General features: G+C 33.7%; 1 protein-coding gene across 1 annotated transcript; it reads right to left on the bottom strand.

Annotated features, from left to right (window-relative positions):
• Positions 1 to 6023: 6023 nt before the first annotated feature.
• LOC130897380 (uncharacterized) lies at positions 6024 to 27179 on the bottom strand. Its single transcript, XM_057806208.1, has 6 exons — positions 27174 to 27179; positions 20088 to 20819; positions 14736 to 15076; positions 10270 to 10425; positions 9064 to 9180; positions 6024 to 7618 (listed from the first exon to the last, which is right to left on the bottom strand). The coding sequence occupies exons 2-5, from the start codon at positions 20812 to 20814 to the stop codon at positions 9118 to 9120; spliced, it is 1287 nt and encodes a 428-aa protein (XP_057662191.1). The 5' UTR covers positions 20815 to 20819; positions 27174 to 27179; the 3' UTR covers positions 6024 to 7618; positions 9064 to 9117.
• Positions 27180 to 27966: the final 787 nt, after the last annotated feature.

Here is a 27966-nt window from a genome sequence, read left to right on the forward strand (position 1 = left end):
AGGGAAGTGAATTTGGCAATAAATGCAATAACCAAAAAATGGTCAAGCAAACATAATTGAGAATAAATGAGTTTGTGTTTGTTTGAATTTCTATCAGAGATTAGAAATTATTTCTTTGAAAATGAATGAAAAGTTTATGAATTATAAGAATTTCTCGGTAGTAAAATTGAAAATATCATCTGCTCCGAAAACATTTCTGGATTGAAATAATATGTCAAGTGTTTACGACAGGATAATTTTTCAGTCGTCATCAAACCGCTCATATGCATAATGGATATGTGTTTGTTAGAGGTTTTGTAGCCCGATAGGGAGCAAATATCCATTTCACGTAATAGAAACTATGAATAGAGATTATTGAATACAATAATAGGGATTTGTCTACAAATATCACATAATCTATGGATTACGAAGAGAATATTGTTGAATAATAACATTTCTCACACCACAAAATATTAAAAGTAGTGCTCATAATGGGCTGTCCACTCGATGCTCCTGTAGGAGGGGAAATACACCCGGCGTCGTTGTCGGGTAATGTTGGACTCTCACCGACCGTAACCCCCCTGAGCTCCCGTACTTTGCAATGGTACCAGCTCTGGAATTGCTTTGTTCCAAATGTAGACTTTAGTTATATCCAGTTTCTATTCTTTTTCTCTTTGGTTTCTACAGGTATTATAACACGTATCGATTCATTGGTGTACTTCCAGGACTCTTCTGATTCTAATAAGCATTCCACCACTTTGGCAATATTGAAACTTCCACACAATTTCCACTTTTTTGGGTATACAAGTTCCTACTTCTTCATATGGAGAAGTGGGAGGGTTCATGCTCGGCGTCTGTTTTCTCAATGCAGTAGGTGCATATGGGAGTGTTTGATATAAAGGTACCTGCGAAAGCATCCATGACCTGTGAGTGCTTGTGTTAAGAAGTAGTCAGACTGGCCATTTTCCACTCGATGCTGAGTATCCTGAATATTCATTTCACATCAAGCTCATAAAGATTAAATAAATAAATTGGCTGCTATGGGCAAGCAAACTTGAAAGTAATTATCAAGAATAAATGTATCATACTAGTGGAAAAATTTCAAAGTAGATAACAAGTAATACTTAGTGTTAGCATTATTAAGAAGACTACTATAGTAGTACGACTTGACGGGTACAGATAACTCCTCTGTAAAACTATAGTGGTATTATAATCTATTTGTATGTCTTATAACCTGAGCACGGCTAAGCCGATTTGGCTGAAAATTAGTGAGGAGGTTCTTTAGAACCAGGAAACCAGGATAAAGACATAGGTTACTTTTTATACCAGTCAAAATTTTACTCTAGCAGTTCATCTAAACGTATTGTCTATGGTGAGTATGATTGAAAATTTGACAATTAGAAGTTTTGAATTTGACCGGTTGTTATCGTGCTGATATTATCATTAACATTGCTGCGACCAAGACAATCGAATCTTTCCCATTTAAGTCGTAATACAACTTCTTCTCTTCTTCTACTGCCTTGCACCTACGTGCGTTGGTGATTATCTTATAGTCAGACATCTATTTATAGCGGCACGATACAACTTACCGATGTTATTTATGTCAGTCCAGTGTTTTATATTGAGTAGCCATGACATTGGTTTTCGGCCTACGCCTCTCTTTCCTTCGATCTTTACTTGTATGATCAATTGGAGTATTGTATATCTTTCTCCTCTAAGAACGTAACCCAAGTATCCAACCTTTCGCACCTTGATCAAGTTGAACAACTCTCTCTCAGTCCCCGCTCTTCTTAGTACATCCGCGTTCCTCACTGTCCATGGTATACGCAATATTCTTCAAAGGGTCCACATTTGGCTTCTAATTTATTGATAGACATATCTTTAATGTCCGTGATTCTATGCCGTACAGTAAAATTGACCACACATAACATTTGACTATTCTATACCGAAGGTCAAAGGAGAGATTACGGTTACACAACAATCGGTTTAAATTTAATGAATGCTTGTCTTGCGTGTTCAATACGCCATTTAATTTCCTGCTGAAGGTCCCATTTCTTATTTATAGTTATCCCTAGATATTTAAATGTCTTCACTTGCTCGATAGGCGTGTTATTTATATGCAGTTGGGCACTTAAAATTGCATTTCTACTTATTGTCATGCACTCGGTTTTTTTTCAACATAGAGGCTGAACGCTTAGGAGACAAAATACACCCCTGTCGTACTCCTCTTAAAACTTTGAAGTCTTCTGGGTTGATTGTCTGATTTAGCCTAGCCCGTGCTTTCTGGTTTCGGTAGAGGTTTTGAATAATTCTTATATCCCTGTTGTCGATGTTGGCGCTCTGCAGCGTTTTTATCTTAGTGTCATGCTTGACGGTATCAAACGCCTTCTCGTAGTCGATGAATGTAATGTAAACGTCTTTTCGTTGCTCAATGCAGTTTTTAACGAGGGTATTTAGGCAGAAAACTACTTCGCGTGTACCCATACCGCTTTTGAAACCAAACTGAGTCACTCCTTGTGTAAAGGATACGGAGGAATAGCTTGAGTATATGACACATTAAACTAATCAGTCGATGATCATTGCATTTTCCCGCTTTTGTTGTCTTAGTAATCATGTAAGAGTTGAGTAGAGCCAATCGTTTGGAATGTGACCTATCGTTGAAAAGGTTTACCAACATGTCAATGTTATCGTCTTCAAACAGCTTTATAGCCTCGGTGAGAATGTCATCTGGTTCAGTAGCTTTACCCAGCTTTGCTACTTTTATGACCTTACTTCGGATAATGGGAGGGCCGGATAAGTTTTCAGTGGGTAGGCTTATGCCAGGATGTTTTGGTCTGTCATCACTGAATAGAGATGAAGCGCAATCCCTCTATATCTTAGCCAGTTCCTCCTTCATTTGTAAGAATTCTACTTCTTCGGAACGCTCTTTTATCCAGTTTTCCTTTGCTATCTTAATTTTTGTTCTTATCATTTGTTGGGTTTCTTTGCATTTCTGTTGGTTTTGTTGGGTTTTGTATAGTCTACGTTGTTCCATTAAATCAAGAATTCCGTCCGTCATCCACTCGTTTTTATTGGTTCTTTTTATCTTATTTGCGACTTCAGCGTAATGCAACTAGAATTCAAAATATTGCGAATGAAAGAACTGAAGAAGAACAAGACATTGTAATCAAGCGGTCATTAGAGATCTAAACTCCAATATAAAATCCAAACTCGTTTGGGATTGCCTAAAAAATTAAACGAGCTAGACAAGAAAAATAAAGTTATCCTACAATAGATTCAGGGACACACCAGAGCGAAGGAGATTGAAATAGCTGAGAAGCTCGATAAAGCAATGACTGATAAACCCTTCATGGGATCCGAACCCTTCTGTGGTATCAGCCATAGAACAATGGAAAAAGTACTGGAAAAGCAGGTAGATAGAAGCAAAACCGATTATTGGTACAACCTACAGGGGCAAATACTCTTCTGGGAAACTATAACCAGAGTAGATCTGCTGAATGTATCAACCTAAGTAAGAACAATCTATGAATACTAACAGGAGTTCTATCAGGGCACAGTCACCTCAAAAAACACCTGAAGACGCTAGTCCTAGCAGATAATGCGCTGGGCAGATTTTGTTGCACAGAGGACGAAACCTGTATCTACATTCTCTCGAAGTGTGAAACACTAAGGAACTCCAGAGCACTACACTTGGGTGCGAATGAAATAGATGACGAAGAAATCCATCCCACATTGTAGACTTTATGAAAGGAGTGGGATTAATGATTAGCTGTGAACACTGGGTTCTCCAGTATCGCAGAAAGTAAGGAGGAAACAATAGATCCTTTGGGCCGCAGTGTATACGAGACCCCAAATTCATACATACATACCACTCATCCAGTTGGTGGTTCGCTTCTTGTCTTATCACTTGGCCAATGTAAATACATTGTAGTGTGTGTCTTCTATTGCAATCATGCATTTATTTTTCCCATTTCCTCCAATTCGTTTTTAGAATGTGCAAATAGTTAAGCGAACCCATAATAAAGTCTTTTTAGAATGTAATGATTATTTGTGGGATTTCAAATCAGTGTCTTATAGAGAGAAAAACCGGCGGGATGCTCGAAGACTATAATAAGTATTTTGCTCCAACCGCAAAACTGATATGATTGAGTTGGTTCACAATGTTATATGTACGTTATTAGTGTTTCAATTCGTTGTATGGATCTACATTTTGAATAACAAATGGATATATTGAATATGTTTGAGTGCCATAGACTTGATCAAGGAAGCTAGAAATATGAAAAAAATAACCGGAAACCGGATACATATTGGCCATGTAACCAAAAATAATAATTGGCACGTAGTGTGTGACTGTTATAAAGCCCACTTAGTACTAGCATTGAATATGATTCAGAGCAAACTGCGTATGTATCTTGTTTAGGACCATAAATTTCAATGACAAATGACAATTCGGTGTATTTCGAAAGAGTGTTGTTTTGAATATACAAACAAGACCTTAATGCATGCCAGCGATGTGTATTTGAAGCAGTGGAATAGTCTCCAGTTGATTTATTTATTGGATGCAATTAGTTAAATTAAATGTGCATGTGAATAATTTGAATCCTTCATTTCCTTTCTATAGCCTATTTTTATGAATGAGAGAGTGTTAAAATAATAAAGCATTCGAAATCCATGGGCCTATCGTGCTGTTGCAACTCACCACCTTGTAATTCTTTTTTAACAACTCTGTAAATAATTTTCACTTAAATTATTGTCTTTTAATCATTAGAAACCATTAAATAATAATTTTTTTCATTGAATATTATTCTTGGAATCAAAATAAAATGAAATTTCTAAACTTGATTGGCAAATAGATACTTATCGAGAAAAATCTTATGACACGACTTTGTAATTTTTAATACATAGGGCTTTTAGCCTCTCCAAGCCTTTTTTTTGTTCTGTACATTTTATGGTGATAAAACACCAATAAAATATCGAAAACTTATATTAGCTCAGGTACATTTATGGAAATTTTTTGGAAATATTTTGTTTATTCTGTAATAATATTTAATACGACCGTACTGAGCTTTCCATTAGAAATTAGGTTGTATTACTCACTAGTACATAGAAATGGACTATAACAAAGGTTGTCAATGTCAAGCAAAACATTTCAATCCAAGTATCCAATAAAAGCTCTATGATGGAATGATATCTTTCCACTATCAAACTACTTTTCACGTTTAACGTATTTTTTGGTACTTTTAATAAAAGGGCGTGCGCCAACTGGTGATTTTAATACCCGTCAAAAAATTTTAACTGTAGAATGTTTCAATTCTTGATCGTGATTGTCATGAAAATTAGACAACCCGTGAGGGAAGATTATGCACCTCGGGATTTCAATTATGAAATGAAAAATAAAAATGAAATATATATCAACAGTGTGTTTCACCTAACCTAACCTAACCTTACCTTGCCACTTTTCTGTAATCTCTGTTTTTTAAATTTAAAATCATTAATTACAAGCAGTTTGTGTCCACGCTTACTTTGCATAAAATCTACTACTGTTGAAATACAGTTTGAATTACATAAAAATTCTATGTTATGATTTTTGAATCTTTACAATGTGGATTAGGTACTAAATTCCTGGTACCTTTTCATTTACCTGTAATATTCCCGTCCCGAGTTGACGCATCCTTATCTCAACAGATTAAGAGCCGTCACGAGTTGTAGTGCACCCAAATAAAAATATATAGTTACTATATAATTATACAAGTTTTTTTTTCAATTTTAGTCTTACTATACCTATATGAAAGCGTATTTTAGTATTACTGTCATATCTCATAAGCCATATTGTTTTGTTTTGTTGAAGCAAATATATGGCGGTTAGCTCTCGAACTATTAATTATGAAAGAAACAGCAACCGGACACTTATTTACAAAATACCTTGGAAAAGCCACGCCTCAATTCTACTTTTAAATAGAAGATGAACAGAGCAGTAGACAATTTAATCTCCATTAGTTCTTGATTAGATGTTCCAGTAATGTGAAAGGTAATAAAACGACAGCTTAAATTCATATTTTTTAATCACACGGGGCTATTCGAAAAAATGGTATTATAATAATACGCATACATGATATTCACACACATGAAAGTGAACAGAATAATTAATAACTAGAAAGTGAAATAGACAATATAATGGTTAGTTATTACTAGAGATAATGACAAATACATAAAAAAGATAAGGGATAAACTTCAAACCGCTCTAACACTATATATAGGTATGAGCCCTATACCTCGACCGAAGTTACCAAAACTAAAATATGAGGTTTATTCCAGCAGACTCTCTGTATAGTTCTTCCATAATCAATTGCAGATTATAAAAACTTACATGAAAACCCTTGCCGACAATTTTGTGGTTGTTTGATCTACCATATGTATATAATATGTATATCTCATGGGAAAAAGTATTTTTTAAAAAGCAATCATTATAAATTGGACGGCATTATACGCCGTCATTTAGGCAGATGCACATAATTGTAGTCCTACTTGGACCTCGTTAACATGTTACAACTGAATATTAAATTTTAAAATGGGAATAGACGAATAAAATGTACCTGCCTGTTAGGGAGTTTTGTTGAAACAGGATACCAGACGTGAACTGAGCCCTTTTTGTACCCCATTCGTCTATTAGAACTTCGGTAGACTTTTATCTGACGCAAATAATCTTGTTGCCATCAAACTATCCTTGACGATTCGTTTATTCAGTTTTATTGTTTAAAATCACATGAAGACAAAACTTGACTCAATGTTTCTAAACTGGTATAATTGTATTTTAGATAATTCGCTGTCTTTTCCTGTATAACTTCTAGGGTGGTCACCCTGTTCTCCTTATATAAACTAAAATTGTCCTACGTATAAAATCTTGAGTAGCTTTGTCAACTGATTTCAGTTATTCTTTACATGTTTTTCGGTTATTTTTTTTACTCTAGTTAATTCAGCAATTTATATTATGATTGCATTATCAGATTGCTGAATATTATCCTTTTTTAAACATTCGAATATATTTAAAATAACTTGCTGTGTTCTCACTACAATGTGAAATTTCATTATCTTCATTCGCCCATGGTCTAAAGATCGTCATATTTTTATTTATTTAAAGAGAACTATGAATCAAATAAATTTCACCAAGGCACGCAACTGCTTATCGAGGACTGTTATGTTCACGATTCGATGTTTTCATTGGTAAACAGTGGTATGTGTGCCTTGAGTATTTATGAAATGTTGATTGTTCGTCGCATTACTGTCTTCTGCAATTGGTATTGGAAGAACTAAAGCTCTGTAACTATTTCATGGGCGATATGAAAATTATGTTCCAACAGTATCAAGTTCAAGCTAGGCTAAAAAGTTTTACGTTCCAGCAATCAACTGATTTTATTCAGTATTAAGATCAATTTTACGCTCGCGCCCGCGTTATCGTTTAACATAAATTCAACAGATTACGAAACGGTATAAAAATAAAAATGATGATTTTCTTCTTTTTTCTACCTGTGTTAAAGATGGTGTTCCAGGAGCAATTATTGGGTCCAGGTTCATAATAGATTATAGACATTCGTGGTGCACTATAGTTCGAAAAATGATTAGGGCATACTGCTGGAACAAACTAACAGAACAGAATCATTTGAGCGAGTTGACAATTCCAACACTGGTATTTGAAGAAAATACAAAATATACAATTAATTTACGAAAAAAACATAAACTAATATACTGCACAAAAACCTCAAAGGAACTCAGGCAATAACACAAGGAATCGTCATGTATAGACATGTATAATAATTGATAGATATCGAAGAGCACAATAGAGTATAGCATCGGAATAAAAAAAACATAAAGAAGTGATATCACAAAAGACTGACAATGTTATTGTTAAGCTTTTATAAAAGTAATCAATTATTCAAAATGTTTGAAGAACTGTTATCCTCGTCCCAGTTCGATTGTTTGGGGACGTGTACAGATTAGAGAAGCTCTATTATCGATCCAGATGTTGTTTTATAATTACAATGATACTGTGATATTTATGCATGATTCTAGTTTTTGGATCGGCGAGACACATCAAAATGATGAGGGTTCAGCGAAAAGTTGCGCCAAATAGAAAATTTTCTGACAACGAAAAAAAGTAAAAAAAAAGACAGGAAGCTAGACACTGCATACCGATACTTTGGACCATCATTTACGATCGTATAAGTTTAGCAACTAAAGTCAAACGTGGCAGCTTAACTGACGAAAAGCATTCGGGATGACCAAAAGTTGCGATAATCAGGGATATCATCGAAAAATTCACCAAATGGTATTGAACAGCCATCGGATTAAGATTACAGAAATATCGGTATATCAGTAGAACGTATTTACCATATTCTGACTGGGGAATTATACATGCCCGTTAGGTGTCGCGATTCTCCCTTTGGATCAGAAGCGCTGGAATAAACAATTTTCAGGCATTATTTACGCGGTTTAAGCAATATGATGTTTTGCGACAATTAATAACTCTATATGAAATATGTATACATCGCTATAGTATTGAAACGAAAAAACAGTCAAGACTGCAGAAGGTGAAGACAAAGACGATTTCATTGACTACTTTCAATATTTCTTGAAAAGGTCTAGGGAGAAACTGCAGAAAAGCGACCGCGTTTGAGGAAAAAGAAAGTGCTTTTCCATCAGGACAACGCACCTTTTCACACAGTTTGGTGATCGTCACCGCTAAAATTCTAATAGATTGACCACCTCTCACATTCACCACATCTGCCTCCCAGCCAGAAAAAGGTAACGGAAAAGGGGAAACGAGAAGCATCTAGGAAATAATATATTGATATTATATTGTTGGAAAGGTGTATAAAGAGAATAAAAGTGTTAAGGAATCAAAGAGATACATAATTGTAAAGGGAATTTAGTACTTAAAAATCCACGCGAGATGGAAGGGCTGAATTGAGATGTAATACAATGAAGAAGCTTTCCACTTCAATTGAGTTTAAATAAAAGACGTTTAAGAAGAATGAATAATTATTATGATCTAACAAAACATAATAAATTATTTGAATTTTAACTCACCTTTGTGAATATAGTAGTGAAATATAAAGTGCTAGTTTTAATGTGACCAATATGTTATTCCTTGGGTATTTCAAATTGTAGTGCCACCAATACGTATGTGAGCAGGTTAGCCGATATCTGAAATTCATAATAAAGTACGTCATTATCATTATTAAACAGTTTTATCTCTGTGGATTGTGACTAATGCAAATGCATTGATATTCCACTCATATAATGGGATAATTCTTTATATTTTATCTTTCACTTTTACTTCAAGTGTTCTCCCTATATGGTTTTTATATCCATTTAAACCTAATTTTTGATTTATTTTGACCTAATTAAGCCAAATCCGCTGTTTAATCGCGGTGCAATGGAAATCGTACTCGTGCCATTTAGTGTCTCTTGTTTCTTCATTTATAACTTTTTCTTTCACTTTGTGCATCGCATTTTCAACCACTCTATATTGTTACTTATCATTTAGATTGTTTTTACTTCATTTCATGTTTTCTCTATATAAATTTTTGTGATTTTAAGAATTCTATATTTCTACCTTCCGGCTTATCTTCTATTTCCTTACTAAGTTTGGTTCTTACTGTTGCATCTTTTGTAGTGTCTGATATTTTTAACAAATCTTCGAAAATTTCTTGTAATAATATAATATTATATAATAAATTTTTTATTTTCTTGACATAACTTTCATAAGTCAGTTGCATTAAAATGCCTTATAACTTGGAAATAAGAAGAAGCCTTTACAATTTGGTAGAGAAAATCCTTAAGTCTGACATAGTTCGCATTGTTCATAACCAAAATCTCTAACGCAGAAGCATTTACCTTACAACAGCCATATATGAAGAAGGAGTACCAAAAAGTAGAAAACCAGGAATTTTTACCTTTACCTTTACATTGCCGAATCGAAAATTGAAAGAAATGGTAGTTTTTATTCGGACAATACAGAAAACGTACATATAATGAAATAAAAAATAAAAAAATTAGAAAATAGAGATTGAAAATTCTATCAGATACTTAGTAGGAAAGTATCTCATTTTGGTAAAAATAGCACTTGATATCATTTTGCATAACGTTGTCTTCCGATTATTTAATATACATTTGTCCTTACTAATTGCATATTATATTTATACTTTATACATAAAATTAATAATATCAGATAATGCTGGTAAATTCATGACGGTTTTCAATTATGGATTTATCATTTATACATGTACAAACCGGTCCTGCAACTCCAAGATCAATTGTGAATATCCCGTTGGCTGTGAAGGGACGATGATTCTTTATTTTTTCTATAAAAAATCTGACTTGTTGATGTTCATCTGGATCGGTTATTCTTGTTGAGTATTCTAAAAGAAAGTCGATCAAACCGAATATCTGGAAATTGAGGAGAAACAATTATTGTTGAAAAATATGAAAATGATAATAAATAATAAATTTCATAAATCCAAAAACATACCAAATATAGATATTAATCATTCTAGAGCTTCATATAGGATAAAATATTCTGAAAAAATTCAGAAATAACTCAAAGTATACATTAAGTAATGAAGTGTTATATGATTATATATTTGAGGTATTCCGTTTTTTGAATATTAGTGTCTCTCTTAGTGAGCTTTTTAAATTTAAAGAAGTAGGATAATTAGCATAAGTAAACGAATGTTCCAAGGCTAGTTTTTTAGTGAAGCCTGTTTTTAGGTATATATAATTTTGCCTAATTCAATTGGGTGAAGAGTAAAACAAAGCAATGAAAATATATGTAAGTTCGTCAATATTTTGTATTTAGGATCTCTTAGCTTCTTTATATGTTTATGCTAGAGATTGAAAAAACTCAAGTCTGTCAATTTTGAAGACTGTAAATTGAAAAATAACGAACGTGGATAACAGGTAACATATCTGCATAAGGATTACGATATTTGGACAAATGTTCACTTTTTATACAATAGACAAATACCGTTAGACATCATCAAAATAATCGAAGACAAGGACAACAAAATAAAGAATAGACGGACAACTTACAGAGGAAATAAACATAGGCACGGGTATAACACAGGAAGGAAAGGTTATAAGATGGGAAATAGAGAAATAAAAATTCTCTGCTATGCAGATGATGCTATCTTCATAGCAGAAAGTGAAGACGGCCTACAAAGATTGGTCCACAAGTTTAACATAATAGCAAAGAAGCTGAACATGGTAATTTCATCCCAAAAAACCCAAAACACTGGTCATTAGCAAATAACCGATTAGATGTAAGATAGAAATAGACGGTACCAGCGTTGAACAGATTATGGAAACTAACTACTTAGGCATCACACTATCAAGCTATGGAGATGCAGAATCAGAAGTAAAAAAACAAATACAGAAAGCCAATAGAGCAACAGGATGCCTCAATAATACAATATGGAGAAACAAACAAATAAGAACGGAAACTAAGACTAGAATTTATAAAGTTGTTATAAGACCAATAATGACATACACAGCAGAAATGCTGCCGGACACGTCCAAAACACAAAGTGAATTTATTTTGAGAATATGAACCATTGAGAGTAAAATGGGGGTAAGAAGTTTATATGGAGCTTCGTTATAGTCAGTAGTAGCGATTTTAAACTAATATTCATTGTTATTTGAAAGATTAAATGGGCAATTATATTTCTCATGAACTAAAACAGTATTCACGATTTGCCAAAATTTATTATATATGTTTTTCTTAATTATGAATATATAAACTGAGCCAGTAACATCAACCTTTAAGTACAATGTACTAGCTCTGATAGGTTTCAAATATTAGCACTAAAAATGCAAAAATATCTTTCATAAATTGGTTAGAAGACCTTCGTAAAATGTTCCAAACACATAATAAAGTTAAGATTTGGGCACAGTTACAATAATAAAATTTTTACATTTTAACCCAGACAATCACGGGGCCTAATTTATTGTAGTTTCAGAAATATTCTTATTCAGATAGCCAATTGTTCTGTTATTTATGAACTTTTTCATAATGTCAAAATTGTTTAATATATGTTCCGGGACCTGATGTAAAAAATTCGGGACATTATGAATTTTTAATAGATGATTATTGACGTCCATTTAGTGTCTTTTACGGAATATATAATCCTATTCTCTTATCTTTAATGGTTAACAATCTGAAACGTTTACAAAGTCAACATGTTCAATCTTAAGATAGCGAAAATGAATTTTTCAATCGATTTTCTTACAAAAAGTACACTTTGTTCAACTCGATAAAATTTATGGTTTAGGAGATATGTGTATTTTTAAATCGTTATAAATGCCAAGGAAACTGTTTGCCATAAAGAAACATTCTGAAAAAAGTTAACATAAAGTGTAATTATTTATTGGAAATACAGAAAGTATTGAAACAAAATCAAACATATCTAATTGATCTACATACTGTCGAACATCGTGTTACTTACATAAGGAAAAAAATTAAATGTAGAGAAATTTTGTTGGTTAGCCTACAAATTATCAAGTAAAGACAAAAAATATAAAAATATAATAAATGTTCGGAGAGGGCACTACACACTTTTGGAGTCTACGGAGGATATTTCTTTAAACTTGGAAGAGCATTCAAAGATTCTCCCTTGTATGTTTACTGATGATTCACATACCCACCCCCACATACCTAGCCTTTGAGATATGCCCAAAAAATGAGTCCTTTGTGTTTAGTTCAGGGGAACGTGGAGTTATGCTAATGGACCTATTCGACCACTTCAACTATTAAGAAAAATGTTATTGATGATTTTTTACACCATTTACGAAGCGGGAAGAGGCTCCATCGTGCATGAATCATATGTCTCTGCGAATATTTAGAGGAATATTACATAACATGGGTGGGAAATCATTTGGGAGAAATTTTAAGTATCGTTTACCATTCAGGCTATTATAAAAAAATATAGACCTACTAAATTATTATCCACTATTCCTGCCCACATATCAACACTATTCCTACCCAAATATCAACAAAAAAGTTCCTGTAAGTATTTTTAATAAATAATTGAAATTTATGATTATTTTTTTCAGAATGTCACACATTTTATTAAGTTATTATTTATTAAGTTATATAAAGAGTACCTTTTCATTTAAAAATCGATTAAAAAATAATTTTTTGCTATCTTTGGATTGTACTCTGTAAAACTTACGGATTGTTAACCATTGGGCATGCGCCGCCCCTGGCCTTCAGATAGCTGTATAAAATCATTTATTCCCTGAAACACTCTACATGGACATTCCTAATCATCGATTGAAAATTCATAATGTTCAAATGTATAATTAAGAAAATAAACGTGAATATAAGTTCAACTTGGAAACGAGGGATCGGATGAGAATTTTTTTCTTATGTTACAGCATTATTTTCACGTCACCTACTCACTTCCGAATTTTTTGCATCAATTCCCGGAACACTTTGTATACACTGGTAAATTTGAAGAAACGCAGATAAATTGATAAATCTATCCCTTAAAATAGTTCATTTATATGTATGTCCATTAAAAAGCTATATAATATAACCTAACCTAACCTAACCATATCCAGTTTGGGCTAGCGAGTTTTCTCAAACCATCAGATTAAAGCATTTGTCGTTTTATTCTTTTCCTTTTCCTTCATACACTAGCAATTTCACTCAATTAGAAAACAAAACTATTGCCATATTTGCGAACGACACAGTTATCCTGAGAGCAGGCCTGACAAAAACGGCACTCATCCTAGAGACATCAATCAATAAAATTATTTATTGGACCAAAAAATGGAGACTGAGCTCGAACTAGAAAAAATCGGTACAAGTCAAGTTCACAAATAAAAAGCAATAGGTATCAGTGAAAATAAGCGATGAATATGTAACATATGCTAATATAAGAAAATATCTGGAACTAACATTGGAAACCTCCCATTAAAAAGAAATGAGAAGAACTAAGTCTTAGATACTAAGAGAATGTATTGATTGCCGGGAAGAAAATCCACTCTGTCAATTTATAGTAAAAAACTACTATATAAACAGATTATGAAATCGAGTTCCAGCTATAAGGATGAGCCAGCGATAGTAACACCCAAATAATCTAGATATTTCAGTATATTGGTAAGGAGAATCGTTGACGCATGCTAGTACTTTCGAACTAACAATCTTCATCGGGACCTGGAGGTAGACATTGTGATTCGGGTAACCACTAAATTTGCCAAGAGTCACGAAGAGCGGCGCGCAAAACCTGGGAACATCGAGGCAATACAGCTTCTAATCAACACCGCAGCTCCTCAACAACACCAACCTAGAGAGAAGAACTTAGTATCGAAGCAGCACAACGTGTGGAATCTCAAATTTTAGTGTTAATTGTAATAATTGTAGTACAATTCAAGGAGCTTCTACTGAAGTTACATATTTGCCTAATCACCAAATACTTGTGGCAATTATTTCAAAATTAGTGATTTCGGAATATTTTGATTTTTGGGTTATTGTAAGCAATTGGTTTCTTGTTGTGGTTTTTACAGAAAATGGGTGATTTAATAACGGCTGATGTCACTGGGACAATTGTAATGATCGAAAGTATATATTGTATAGTTGCGTGGCCAGCATTCAAAAATTGCCTATAAAATTACCCTACAATAATATCGTGCGATTCAACTATAGGAAATTTTCCGACATAGTACATATTTTACAGAATTTTTTTTCTTCAACTTACTGTATTCTTCATATACTGGGCGTTTTTTAAAAATAAATATAAACCACAAGTATGTGATATTGCGAACACACAATTTAAAAAATGTATCGTCGGTGCTCGAGCGTCTTTGAAACTGTAAACCATATAAGCTATAACGGCATACCAATGGATAATAAGCACTCCTAATTCAACTATTGTGTGTAAGATAAAATAAGGATCCATACATTTATTCCAATCATAAATGCACAGGCTGATTTCTTCATGATAAATTCTTAAATATTCGACAATTTCAGCTGGTCTGCGGTCCATCACTTGAGGAATTCCTGGATGATTTTCAGTACAAAGCTCGTAATGCACAACACCTACGAATTAAAACGTTTTTATTACGATGTGGACAACATAAACAACAAGATTTGTTCTCATTGCAATCAAACACTGTCAAGATTTCGCGCAAACCGTATCTTCAGAATTAATAATCTCTTGCATTTAACTATTTTCTCTGTTTCTCCACTCTGTTGATAATTCACAATATTTAGTTATGAGAAACATTTTTGAGATATTGATAAATAATTTCAATTGAATAAATGAATATAAAAGTCCGTTTCTATTGAAGGACATTTTAAAAGACATAATTAAGTCGAAAAACCAATCTTGTTTTGAACAAATATTGTCCCAATTCAATAGAAACGTTTATAAACTATTTTAGAATTAGATTGTCTCTCTCAAAGGGATGGCGTAACTTGTATAATATTACATAGTTCCAAAATTCCGAACCTGCGTTGGAAAGCTACTGTGATTGTACGTCTTTTCAGTATATGTCATTCATTTGAAGCGTTAACAACAATAATTTGTTTTCACTCAAATATTTCGAATTTTGTTCTTGAAAAGTGTTTCGTTACTTTAATATGAAAAAAAATACTGCCAAAAGTTATCGTATTTTGGTGGAAGTTTATAGTGAACATGCTCTAGCTGAGCGAACGTGCAAAAAGTGGTTTGCATGATTTAAAAGTAGTAATTTTGGCTTGGAAGACGATGAACATCCTGGGCAGCAAAAAAAGTTTAAAGATTAAAAACTGGAAGCATTACTGGATAAAGATTGTTGCCAAACACAAGAAAAGCTCGCAGAATCTTTGGGTGTCATTCAAGCAGCCATTTCAAAACGTTTAAAAGCAGCTGGATATATTGTAAAGCAATAAAATTGGGTTCCATATGAACTCAAGCCAAGAGACGTCGAAAGGCGGTTTTGCATGTCCGAAATGCTGCTGGAACGCCACAGATTTTTGCATCGGATTGTTATGGTGATGAAAAATGGATCCATTACGACAACCCCAAGCGCAAAAAATCATATGTGAAATCCGGTCAACCAGCCAATTCAACGTCAAAGCCGAATATCCATGGCGCGAAGGTAATGCTCTCTATTTGGTGGGATGAGAAGGGTGTGCTGTATTATGAGCTGTTAAATCCGGGTGAAACTATCAATGGAAAACGCTACCGAACACAATTAATCCGTTTGAAGAGAGCAGTAGCCGAAAAACGCTCAAAATATGCTACCAGACACAAGCAATATTTTTCAATCATGACTACCCTCGGCCCTACGTTGCTATTCCAGTTAAGAACTATTTGGAAAACAGTGGATGAAAAGTTTTACCTCACCTGCCTTATAGCCCCTTCTGACTATTATTTGTTCCGGTCGATGCAAAGCGCCCTCACTGGAAAATGGTTTACATCTGAGCAAGATATCAAAAACTGGAAACTGGCTTGATTTATTCTTGGCTGCCAAGCCGGCGCAATTCTTTTGAGAGGGATCCAGAAATTACCAGAAAGATGGAAAAAGGTTATAGCTTCAGATGGGCAATACTATTGAACATGTTTTTCCTAAATAAACTTTAAAATTTTGAAAAAAAAACCGCAAGAATAAAGTTATAGACCACAATGCATGCGCGATAACTTCGGTTTGGAAATTATTTGTAGATCATTCTCTCTGGGAGCAGAGTACTGTTAATAGCAAAATGGATTACTCCAGGAAGCAATTTTTCTTGTTATAAGAAACAAAAGTGTAGTCTATCACCATTAAAAAAAATATATAGAGATATGATAACATGTATAAAAATTCATCACGCTCTCAAATCGATTCTCCCATTCCAAGACATAAAAGATCCGAAGAGTGGGAACAAACTATCTGGTTTATCCATTTTTGCGAGGGAAATGTCTACTTTATTTGACAAGATGTTAGTTGAGCTTTTTCTGGTATCAACTTTAAACTTTATTGTGTAGTATGAGGTGCTGTTGGTCTTTAATTTCAAAATAGTGTGGGCATTGCGCGTTGGCCTATGGTCTTAAGTAGAATCCTGTTTAGTACTTGCTCACATATCCAGGGCTCATTATAAGTTTGTTTCCTTCGACTAACTGTCTTTCTTAGGTTGTATGTTTACTTTCGTTGATGCTATGATCCCATTTTTTCGCCAAACTAGTTTGTCTTTGTTTTAAGTAAGTTATGTTAAGATTGTTAACTATTTTCATATTTTCCCTTCTGGTTATTCTGTTTTTGTTTTTACTAATAATAATAATAACTATTTTCTCTTGCTATCAAACTTTTTGGTTGTTATGTAAATTTCTATAAGTCTTATCTTCGTACTTCTCGCTTGCGTTTGTATATATTTATGTGTGCAGTGTTTTAGGTGTTTGTCAATTTCATTATTCTGTCAATTCAGTGCGAGAAGCCTTTGGTCTTTATTTTATATCATTGTATGTTTTATGTATCATTTGTATGTCGATGTCGAGCGGTGTTACCCTTGGTTTGTAGTCTTTGGTAAAAGCGAAGAGGATTGGTGTTTCTATTGTAGCTGTTTTTCCAATCGTGTGTATTTCGCCCTCTACACCTTGTTGCAGAATCGGTTTCAATACTTCTTCATAAATTTGCCAACAATTTGTGGCCTAAGTCTGTAGTTTATTGTCTGTTGGATTTGTTCGAGCGCAATTGTCTCGTATCTATTGTCAGTCCAGTATTCCAACATTTCCAACTTGTTTCACATTTTAATTCTTGGTGTGTTTCTTCGTTTGTATGGCATGACAACGGTTGCAGTTTTTTTGTTATTTGTCAGAGTATTAAGCCTCGCAGGCTGCCCGTATTCATATCTATTTGTTCTCCTTTTATCATCATTAATAAAAACAAAGAAATAGGTTTGTGTACAAGATGGATCGACAATAGAAACCCAAAGGCCATACACAGTACTCGACATAAGAGAAGATGAAAATTACGAAATTTACTTATCAATAAAGAGGAAAAAACATATCGAATAGACATTATTGAACCGAACGATATAAATGTCACAAAAAAATAACATGACCCCAGTAGTAATAGACTTTTCCGAAAATTCTTCAATCTATATACGTAACACCAAACAAAACGAAAACAATGATTATATGGCCTATTACTTTCGATACATCGGATACTGAAAGAGACTTGCTTCCCCAAGGAGCTGATAGGAAAAGAAAAATAATAATTTGTAATATACGTTGCGAAACCCAAATACATAATATCAAAATGCCCATAATTAGCTAGGAATGAGTTTGTGGAGTGACATGATATTCACTGGAAATTATGCAAAAATATATAAAAAGTATATTCACAGACAGGACCATGAGTGTTGAACCACAAATTGTAGAAAAGAACGAAATAAACCGACAATGTGTCTATACCAATGGATGAACAAGTCAATTGTGAAGAAGCTGTGAAAATCCTAAAATACAGAAGCGTCAGTAAAGAAATCGGCAGAATGTGAAATGTCAAAGTTAAAATAGTGACAATTATTATAGGTACCTGGGAACCATGAGCAAAAACTTCAGCAAAACAGAGAATAAACTTTCTTTGTCATTAATTTAGTCTGAAATTCCGAACGGTATATGTTTCAAGGAAATCTTTGGGATGAAGGTACAAGCAGCAACAAATAACAATAAATATGCCTTTAGTAGAGCTTCGCAATACAAGTAATGCCCGATTGCACAGTAAATCACCTCACTACTTTAACGTTTCATTTCAAAATGGAACTTTTCCCAATTGCCTTAAGATGGCTAGAATTATACCTCTACATAAAGAGATAAAAATCAAGCATCGAATTATCGTCCGATTGCACTCCTTCCCACTTTATCTAAGATCATGATACTAAATTCTCCGTCCTAAATAATGTATACTCTAGCCTAAAAAGCTATACTCCACTGCAACAACTTTTAGCGATTTTGCTAAGGCTTTCGATCGTGTTAATCAATTTTAATTAACAAATTGCAGTACACCGGAGGAACACCTCGCATGGCTTGAGTCATACCTTACCAACAGAAGTCAGCTATTAAGGGTAGATACAACGATGTCTTCTTGCAAGCCAATAGAATATGGAGTGCCCTAAGGTTCATACTAGGTCCTATTTTGCTTCTTCTGTTTATAAACAACATCGCCTATCTAGACATAAGTAGTAAATTATTTCTTTTTGCAGACGATACTAGATTCTCTTGGAGCAACCCTGATCTTACGGCACTTCATAGGACCATATCTAGTGACTTAATCACCCTTAAATCTTGGTGCTATTCTAATTTTCTGTGTCTCAACGTTTCTAAAACTAACGTTTTTTCATATAAAAATAAATTACTTCTTTTTTTATTAAATAACACTTTCATTGACGTCGTTGAATCCGTAAAATTCTCAGGGCTTATTGTTTCCTTGAAATGGCAGTTACATATTGCCGCCTTATCTAAAAAATTAAGTTCCTCCTATTTTGCGCTGAGATCAGTTTCCAAAGAACCACCTCCTTAACAGTTTATTATGCCCTTATTGAGTCGCATCTTCGATATACCCTTCTCTTCTGGGGTACGTGTGGTGCAACTAAATTTGAGGGAATCTTCAAACTACAAAAAAGAGCGGTTAAGCACGTTTCTCCTATTTCAGAAAGATCGTTGCACGTCTATCCCCTTAAGAACGCGGAGCACGGCTTTTATCTACCTACTCCACGTTCGGAATTAGTTAAGGGCTCAATATTTTACAATACAAAAAAATGCACAATCACTTGCCAATCGAATTAAAATCGATATCATCTTTTCCCGCATTCCGCAATAATTTGGAGTCATATTCACCGGAAAGTGCCTTTACTTTGTAAACAACTTCTATTCTAATAATAATATGTAAGTAATTCCGTTTTAATTTTGCTATGTGCTTATATACTAATTATTACCCATAATTTTGTTACTCATTGTGGTTTTCTCCAGCAAATTGAAATTTTATTGACTCACGCTATGTAAGAAACAGAGTATGCTTCCAAATGGCCTACTATACATAATCGCAACCCTCCATTGGCAATGCTTAGGAATAATAATAGTTAAACTTACCCATAAAATCAGCTGAATTACTGCTTGTATCAATATCTTTCATTGGATGTACGGGAACGTATTTCAGACAACCAATAGTAAACTTTTCGAAGCATACCAATATAGCAATAATCATTCCAAATATTGTAAATAACAAACAATAAAAAACAAATGGTAAATTGGAGAGTAACCTGTAAATTACGTTACTAGCATTTAGGTTATCGTCGAATTTTCCATAATAAATGAACCAAATATAAGTTGCAATTTGAAAAAGTATAACGAGTAATAGTGAAATCAATTTCACATACTGTAAGAGGTGAACTCTTTTCATAGCAGATTGGCAAAATAGCTTCGGTATTATAGTTGCAATTAGTTTATTCAATGCTTCGATGTACGAGGGGTATTTAACAAAAAGAATTGCAGTTACGATGATGATGTAATGACCGTAAATTGCATTTGTTAAATTGTTCAATAGCAACAAAAGCGAGCTAGTATTAACAATATCTTTATAATTGATATTAGTAAAAACCAAATATATCTGAAGACCAAATATGAATGCGGTATAAATTAACCAATACGGTGACTTTTCATAAACGCAAATATGTTTCTCGTGCTTCCATCTGATAGGAAAGTAGCCGAAAAGCTTCAGAAATGTAAAAACTGGAGAGAGTGTCTTGCAAATACACATCTTTCCTTCGTTTATATGTTCCTTATAGTCGAAAGAAACACCTAGTTTCTTAAATACCATTTTATCTGGAAACAGAATAAATTCAGTGTCTGAATAGGTATATTATTCTAACGATTTCACGTATAATAAGACTTTTTAGAAACTATAACCCAGGTTCACGTAGATCATTGCTGATACTACACCAGAACCAGATTTGGATCACAGTTTCCGAATGTCGCGTTCAATTTTCGGTGGAAATATCAAATTTGAAACATTATGTACAAGAACTTATAATTTTTATTACTTTTTTGTGTGTTAATTTTTCCATGATATGTTGTATAATAGATTCTAGATGTTTAATACCTGTTATCGAGTACGATCTACCCCTATAAACGGATTTTACACAGAAGTACAATACTAATTTGCTATTTTTATGCTGAAATGCCAAAGAGTATCTATACGGCAAACCTTATAAGTAATAATAAATAACTTTCAAAGTTGACAAATGAAACAACCAGTCAGCTGATCGCATTTACCTACTAGGCTACCAGAGTAGAAAGGATCATAACATATGACAATGACTCGATTAACTTGATCGGTTTCCGAACAACAATGAACGTGATTCGGCTAATTTCCGAACATGGGTTAACCCGAACCTACCATAGGCGTGGATACCTCTTTCTATGAATTTATTATTTTTATAAATACTTTTGAAAATATGTACATCTTATGCGAGAAAGTACTCGTTAAAAGGCAATCATTATAAATTGGTTAGGTTAGGTACGCCGTTATTTAGACAGACGCACTTAATTGTAGTCCTACTTGGAACTTAAAAAAAATCATTGTTATACCTCGTTAACATGTTACAACTGAATATTAAATTATAAAACGTAAATAGACGAGTAAAATGTACCTGCCTGTAAGGGAGTTTGGTTTGAACAGGGTACCAGACGTGAACTGAACTCTTTTTGTACCCCATTCGTCTATTAGAACTTCGGTAGACTTCTATCTGACGCAAATAATCTTGTCGCTATCGAACTATCCTTGACGATTCGGTTACTGCCATCCGTTTATTTAATTTTTTGTGTTTAAAACCACATGATGACAAAACTTAATGCAGTGTTTCTAAGTTGGTATAATTGTATTCTGGAAACCTTTTGCTGTATAACTTCTAGTGTCGCAACCCTGTTCTCCTTATATAAACTATAAATTGTCCTGTGTATAAAATCTAGAGTAGCTTGTCAACTGATTTCAGTTTTTCTTTTCATATTTTTTTGGTTCTGTGAATGATCTACAACAATCCGTTTTGTGACTACTCGATAAATAAAAAATTTATTTACTCTAGTTAACTCAGCAATTCGTGTAATGATTGCAATATCAAATTGCTGAATATTTTCCTTTTTGAAACATGAGAATATGTTCAAAATTACTTGCTGTGTTTGTATATGTAAATCTCTATTGTTAACTTAAACTGTGCAATTTCATTGTCTTCATTCGCCCATGGTCTAAAGAATGCCATATTTCTATTTATTTATAAATTAAATAAATCTCACCAAGCCATGCCACTGTTTATCGCAGAGTGTCTAGCAGAAATATTTCATAGCAATTGTGTACATACGCTTTCCGACAGTTTCGAACAATAGAAATGTATTATGTTCACGATTCGATGTTTCCATTGGTAAACAGTGGAGATGTTGGGGCCACGTAGACTAACGGTTTGTTAGATGTTCACCCAATTTTATAATTATTATCTTTTATATCTGAATTTGATATGAGTGCCGTGCGTATTTATTGATTGTTCCTCGCAACTGTCTTCTGCAATTGATATTGGAAGAACTATACCGAAAAGTTCTAATGTACAGAGGCGAAGGATGACTTTGAATAGTTATTAGCTGTAGTTGAAAAATTAAGATTAGAATTATCGTGAAGAATATCAAGAGGAGAATATACTCAATGAGTATAATGCAATTGACAAAAAAGTTTTTAACAGTCTACTGTAACACTTTACTCTTTCCAATCAATTATAACTTACCTTTCGACCTATTACGTTTTTATGAAAATATCTTAATATTCCTTATAGTTCACTTATTTTGGTCATTTTTGATTTATTTATTGTAACGTTCAAGTTATTGAAGAAATTTGTTTCCGACCTTCCACTCAATTCGAAGAATTCAATTCAAGTGAATTTGTGGTGATACTATTCTTCATATTCGCTGATCTACAGCTGCCAGCTTGGAGCTAAGTTATTATCAAGGAACCAATCAGTACAACATCACCACGTTAAAATCATCTTCAACTTGGAACTTAGTTGAGGGCTTCAGCCATCTTGGCCTTCCATAGATAAGTCCCGGTTCTTATTTCTAATATGTAGAGCTTTGGGTTGTTTTTAATTTTATAACTGGTGTTATTCGTTTAATTTCTTGAATGCGCAGTTGTTGTGAATTTTATTACTTTTTAATAAACTTATTATTTGCTGAAACCTTTTTTATTGTACTGAGTAATAGATATTGATTTGGGGAATGGTGTTTGGGTATAGATTATCAATTTTGATTAATTCATTCCATAAGGTGTGTCCAACTCTTCCACCTTTTTCTTAGTTACTTTAACTTCGTTCGTTAAAAAGCTGGTGGCATCCAATTTAATATCAATTTTTCACCTTACCTAAGTACCTTCTATTTATATACTTTAATTGAGGCCAAATACAATTTCCCGAGAAAGAGTCTCTAGCCGGAGAAGTATAGTTACACAATAAAACCTCCTCCAACCAAATTCACATTTCGCGATAACAAAAAAGTTAATTCAAATTCTTTCGAATCACTTCTAATTCAACCCAACCCATTTTTCCTCGGATTACCGAAGAAATAGATAAATACGTGGATAATTTCCACTCACTCATTATTGATTCTAAGACATCACCGTTCCTCTCCCAACAGTAGACAGCAATTACGTCTCTCTGATTTGCAAAATCTCAGAAAAGACGGTTATACAAACATGTTCAAATAAGGGGCACCGTATAAGCTTTTAAAAAGCAGAGGAAGTAGATTGCCATCAACGACAACTAGAACTATATGACTGAACTAGTCATGCGTTTTGGCAACAATTTAAGCATGTAAAGTTGCACCCTGAATTGCAGGGTCGAATATACTTCACAGATAACGCCGCCGTCTTTAAACATAGCCTGTAAGTCGTATTTGCTCCAACTGACCATTCTAGAGACTTTGCCGTTAAAACAGACCTTCTAAACAGAAATATAACTAATCCTAAATCGCTTTATGTAGCTCATCAGCGTTCTAGGTGAAATCTTCGAAAGTTTGATCATTGGCAGAATCTGGGTCTTCGGAACCGAGTATTATAATCCCAAATTAACAAAGCAGATTCAGGCCCGTATATTAGAGCCAAAACGCCATCACCAATATTTATACTATCGTAAATCAAGTGATTAATGGAAAACATTCCGTTGTCGCTATTTTTAGCTATCCTTCTGCAATATTCAATAATGAAATTCATATGATTACATCTTTCTGACCTTTCAATGAATGTCAAATTCGGTTACTGCTATTAATTACTACACACTCGAATAAAAAATAGGCTCATGCAAAAAGAGCAAATTAATGAATATTGATTGATATTAATGAAACCATTGAGAGCCGTGTATCTCCCTGCAAAGGTAAGGTGATCTACAAAGTATGTGGCCACATCTGGGCAAGTCCTTCACCATGATCTACAAACTTATGAACGATCTTAGTAACAACACTTTGCTTTGACTTCTCATTCTATCTTTGTATGTAAAGACTCAAAAGTAAATAGTATCTTCGTAAAATAATTTGAAATAGAGTACTTTCAAAATAAACTTCGCTTCAATCCAATTATGAGAGAAATCCTAAAAATTAAACTGAAATATTTATCTCGATAAAAAAACTTTTTACAAAACATAGATGCAACAGTAATTTCTGAAAACATGGAATTCAAACGAATATTGATCCTAGGCTGTGATATTCAGTCCATTCAATCTTGAACATGATGAATTCAAGTTAATTCAAGATTGTTGGAATTATGACATATACAACTGTTAAATACGCCGTTTTCGAGAAAATAGCGCGTTATTCTTTCACGTGGGATGTAGAGATGGGCTCCGTACTTGATTATTTCTATAGACGGCCATGAAATTCGTAGATTAGCATTATTTTCTAGTTTTATCGTCTATAGCACAATTTTGTTTTAGAATGTTCTGAAAATTTCAATAACATTACTAAATTCTTTCAAATTAGCTTCTAATAGTTATCATAAGCTACAAAACTAGAATGGAAATCATAAAGTATAAATAAAAGTAAAATAAAAAACGATTTTCCACTTATTTTTTTTCCTGGCCATAAAAACTTATACCTTTTCCTCGTTCTTGCTGTGCACACAGTTTTTTCAGATTGATTTAAGAAATGGATGTTATTTACTAAAACTTTATTTCGAATATTGCGTGTTTTGTACGTCAGATGATTTCTTACATTTCAGCAAAAAAATTATTTCATAACTTTCGATTTGATTAAAATCTGCACACTGCTAGACAACGTTTAATATCTGTCTTCATATACATTGTTAAATGTAACGGGGATGCAAGTAAAACATACTTAGATAAATAATTAACGAATAAATAAATAATAAAATGGTTTATTAAAGAATAATATGAATAAAGGCAATAATTTTCACCCCCATCAATACTAATTATATCCGTGCGACGCCGGGCGAGGTAAAGTACCAACGTACATGTACATTTAACAAACGCTGCATGGTAGGTTTCTGCCCTCCAAATAACAATATCTACAATTTTCCTGGACACCTACATAGGTGTCCAATTTGCCATATTAATACTCGCGTGCTTTTGTTTTTGTTCAGTCATGACAACCCGGCGTTCGATGCAAACACGTGTCCCTTGATGAAACACCCAAACCATTCAAATCAAATATAAAACAAAAAAGAGTTACCAACAACACCAGTAGTATTACTATTTATGCAATCTAGAATAATTGTATATGTGGATTCAAGATACATGTGGAGTTGCTAGTGTCCCATCGGACGCCTCCTTAGGTGACGAATAGGGAAGCGCCTCCCAGATATGGGTGGTACCGGAAAAATGAAATATTCGGGGCGGACCAAATACTAGCATGTTGCAGAGCAGAAGCTGCAACATTACTGATATGAGCTCATTACAGAATATCTTCTCTAAGGACTTATAATCAGAAAGTTGCAGCCGACCATCAGATACTGAAAAAAACCAGCTGTAACACTACGATGGAGAAGGCAACGGGAAACCACTTCATAATTTTTCCCAAGTATAGTTAGCATGACGCAAACTAAAACCGACGAAAATCTTACTGATCATGAACTTCGGAAACGAAGATCCGACAGGAGAGAAAAAGATGCAATACCTCGGTTGTTATCACACGAAAATCCTACAAATTAAGTCATAAAACAACAGTCCTAAAGATTTCCGAGAGTATAATTAGATTGAATATGTGGAATATGAATAGTCTCTATGCAGCAGGAAAACTCACTAATTTAATCTAAGAGATTGAACATTTAAAAATTAATGCACGGGAACGTGCAAAAAAGATGGAGGTACATTGTACTACTCTGGAAGTATAGAAAGCGACAGACATCATAGGAATGGAGTTGGTATATTTATAACGTCGGAGTTTACCAAATATGTTTTTTATTTATTAATTATCAGCGACAGAATGGCACTACTCCAGTTAAATAATAAACCATTTAATATGAATATTATTCAAGTATATGCCTCTACTGCTGAAAAGAAATATGACAATGAAATAGAACCATTCTATAGTCAATTAAAAAAAACACATAAAAACCTAAAGAAAAATAAAGTCACATACATCGTAGGTGACTTTAACGCAAAAATTGGACAAGGTCAAAGATGTGACTAGGTAGGTGAATACGGATTAGGAGAATGCAACGAGCGGGGCGATAGATTATAGCAATTCTGTCAAGAGCATTCATGATAATCGCAAATACATGGTTCAAACTACACTAAAGACGATTGTATTCGCGGAAAGGGCCAGAAGATAACACACTTCACATAATTAGAAACCAGATTGACTATATCCTAGTAAACAAGAGATTAAAAAATGGTGTCAGGAAAGTAACAATGTATTGTCGCGCAGACATTGCATCGGATCACAATCCTCTGATAGTCGATTCTTCTGTGATAGATAGAACTTCTTCTGTGTTATGAGTTTGGAACAAACATACTTTGGTTGAGTAAGTAGTGATGATGGAAATTATTTAAATCGCCAAGAAATATAATCGAGTCTTCATTATTTAAAACAATGAAAACGCATGAAGAATTGCCTCAGAAGATTTGGCACCAGTAAAGCTTCTATCCAAAACAAATTTTTTGGTTGGTTTCTATTAAAACTAACTTCACTCACCTAGTATTGTTTTGATGAAAGCTTTAAAACAATAGAGCTAGAGAGTAGCTTATCAAAATGAATTTTATATTATTATTATAAGATACATATCAAAAATAAATAGAGCTCTTGTCCATAATCATTATTGTGTAAACATCATATACATATCAGATTCAATGTCTACTGTGGATTCCATTCTAATAAAACAATTTCCAACCAAAATAAATTGTAATAAACGATAGATAACTCAAACGACAATAATAAATTTTGTTTTGATGGTAGTTTCTATGGTAACTGTAAAATTGGTATCCATTTATTTTTATTATATTCATAGGATGTGATGATTTAAGTTCATAACACTCCCCAGCTTATTCAGATATTGATGAAAATAAGAAGCTTATGACATATGGTAAACACTTTTGTCAGCCAATAGGTCTCCTATATTTACAAGGTCCCGACAGCTAGCTCACTAGTTAGCTTAAGACCAGCAGTGAACGTGTTAGTGTCTACGGTATTGTCTAATTCTGAAGAGTAGGTAGATTGAGGCATTGGAATCAAACATGATGATTCGTTGCGTGGAGTAGGCAGATTGAGACCACGGAATCGGATCATTTCTTATCACTGAACCGCCACCCCTCTCTTGATAATGCAAATTCAACTCGCAACTTTCAAAATAGGTATTATCAAAAAACTAAAGAGCAAAACCTTAACATCGCCACTGAATTAAAAATACCTCAACGTACCGTGGGCAACAACATGAAAAAATATGCATCCACCAGTAGCTTTGGCGATAGAAAACGTTTGGGCGGCCTCG

Source organism: Diorhabda carinulata, chromosome 8, assembly GCF_026250575.1.
Source record: "Diorhabda carinulata isolate Delta chromosome 8, icDioCari1.1, whole genome shotgun sequence".
Classification (NCBI taxonomy): Eukaryota; Metazoa; Arthropoda; class Insecta; order Coleoptera; family Chrysomelidae; genus Diorhabda; species Diorhabda carinulata.

What these genes read in the sequence shown, in the direction of transcription:
- LOC130897380 (XM_057806208.1), bottom strand. Translation starts at nt 20,814, where the DNA reads ATGGTATTTAAGAAACTAGGTGTTTCTTTCGACTATAAGGAACATATA. An exon ending in TAATTCAGCTGATTTTATGG is followed by an intron (nt 15,077 to 20,087) that starts GTAAGTTTAACT and finishes TTTAATTCGTAG; the next exon opens with GTGTTGTGCATTACGAGCTT. An exon ending in CCCAGTATATGAAGAATACA is followed by an intron (nt 10,426 to 14,735) that starts GTAAGTTGAAGA and finishes CTCAATTTCCAG; the next exon opens with ATATTCGGTTTGATCGACTT.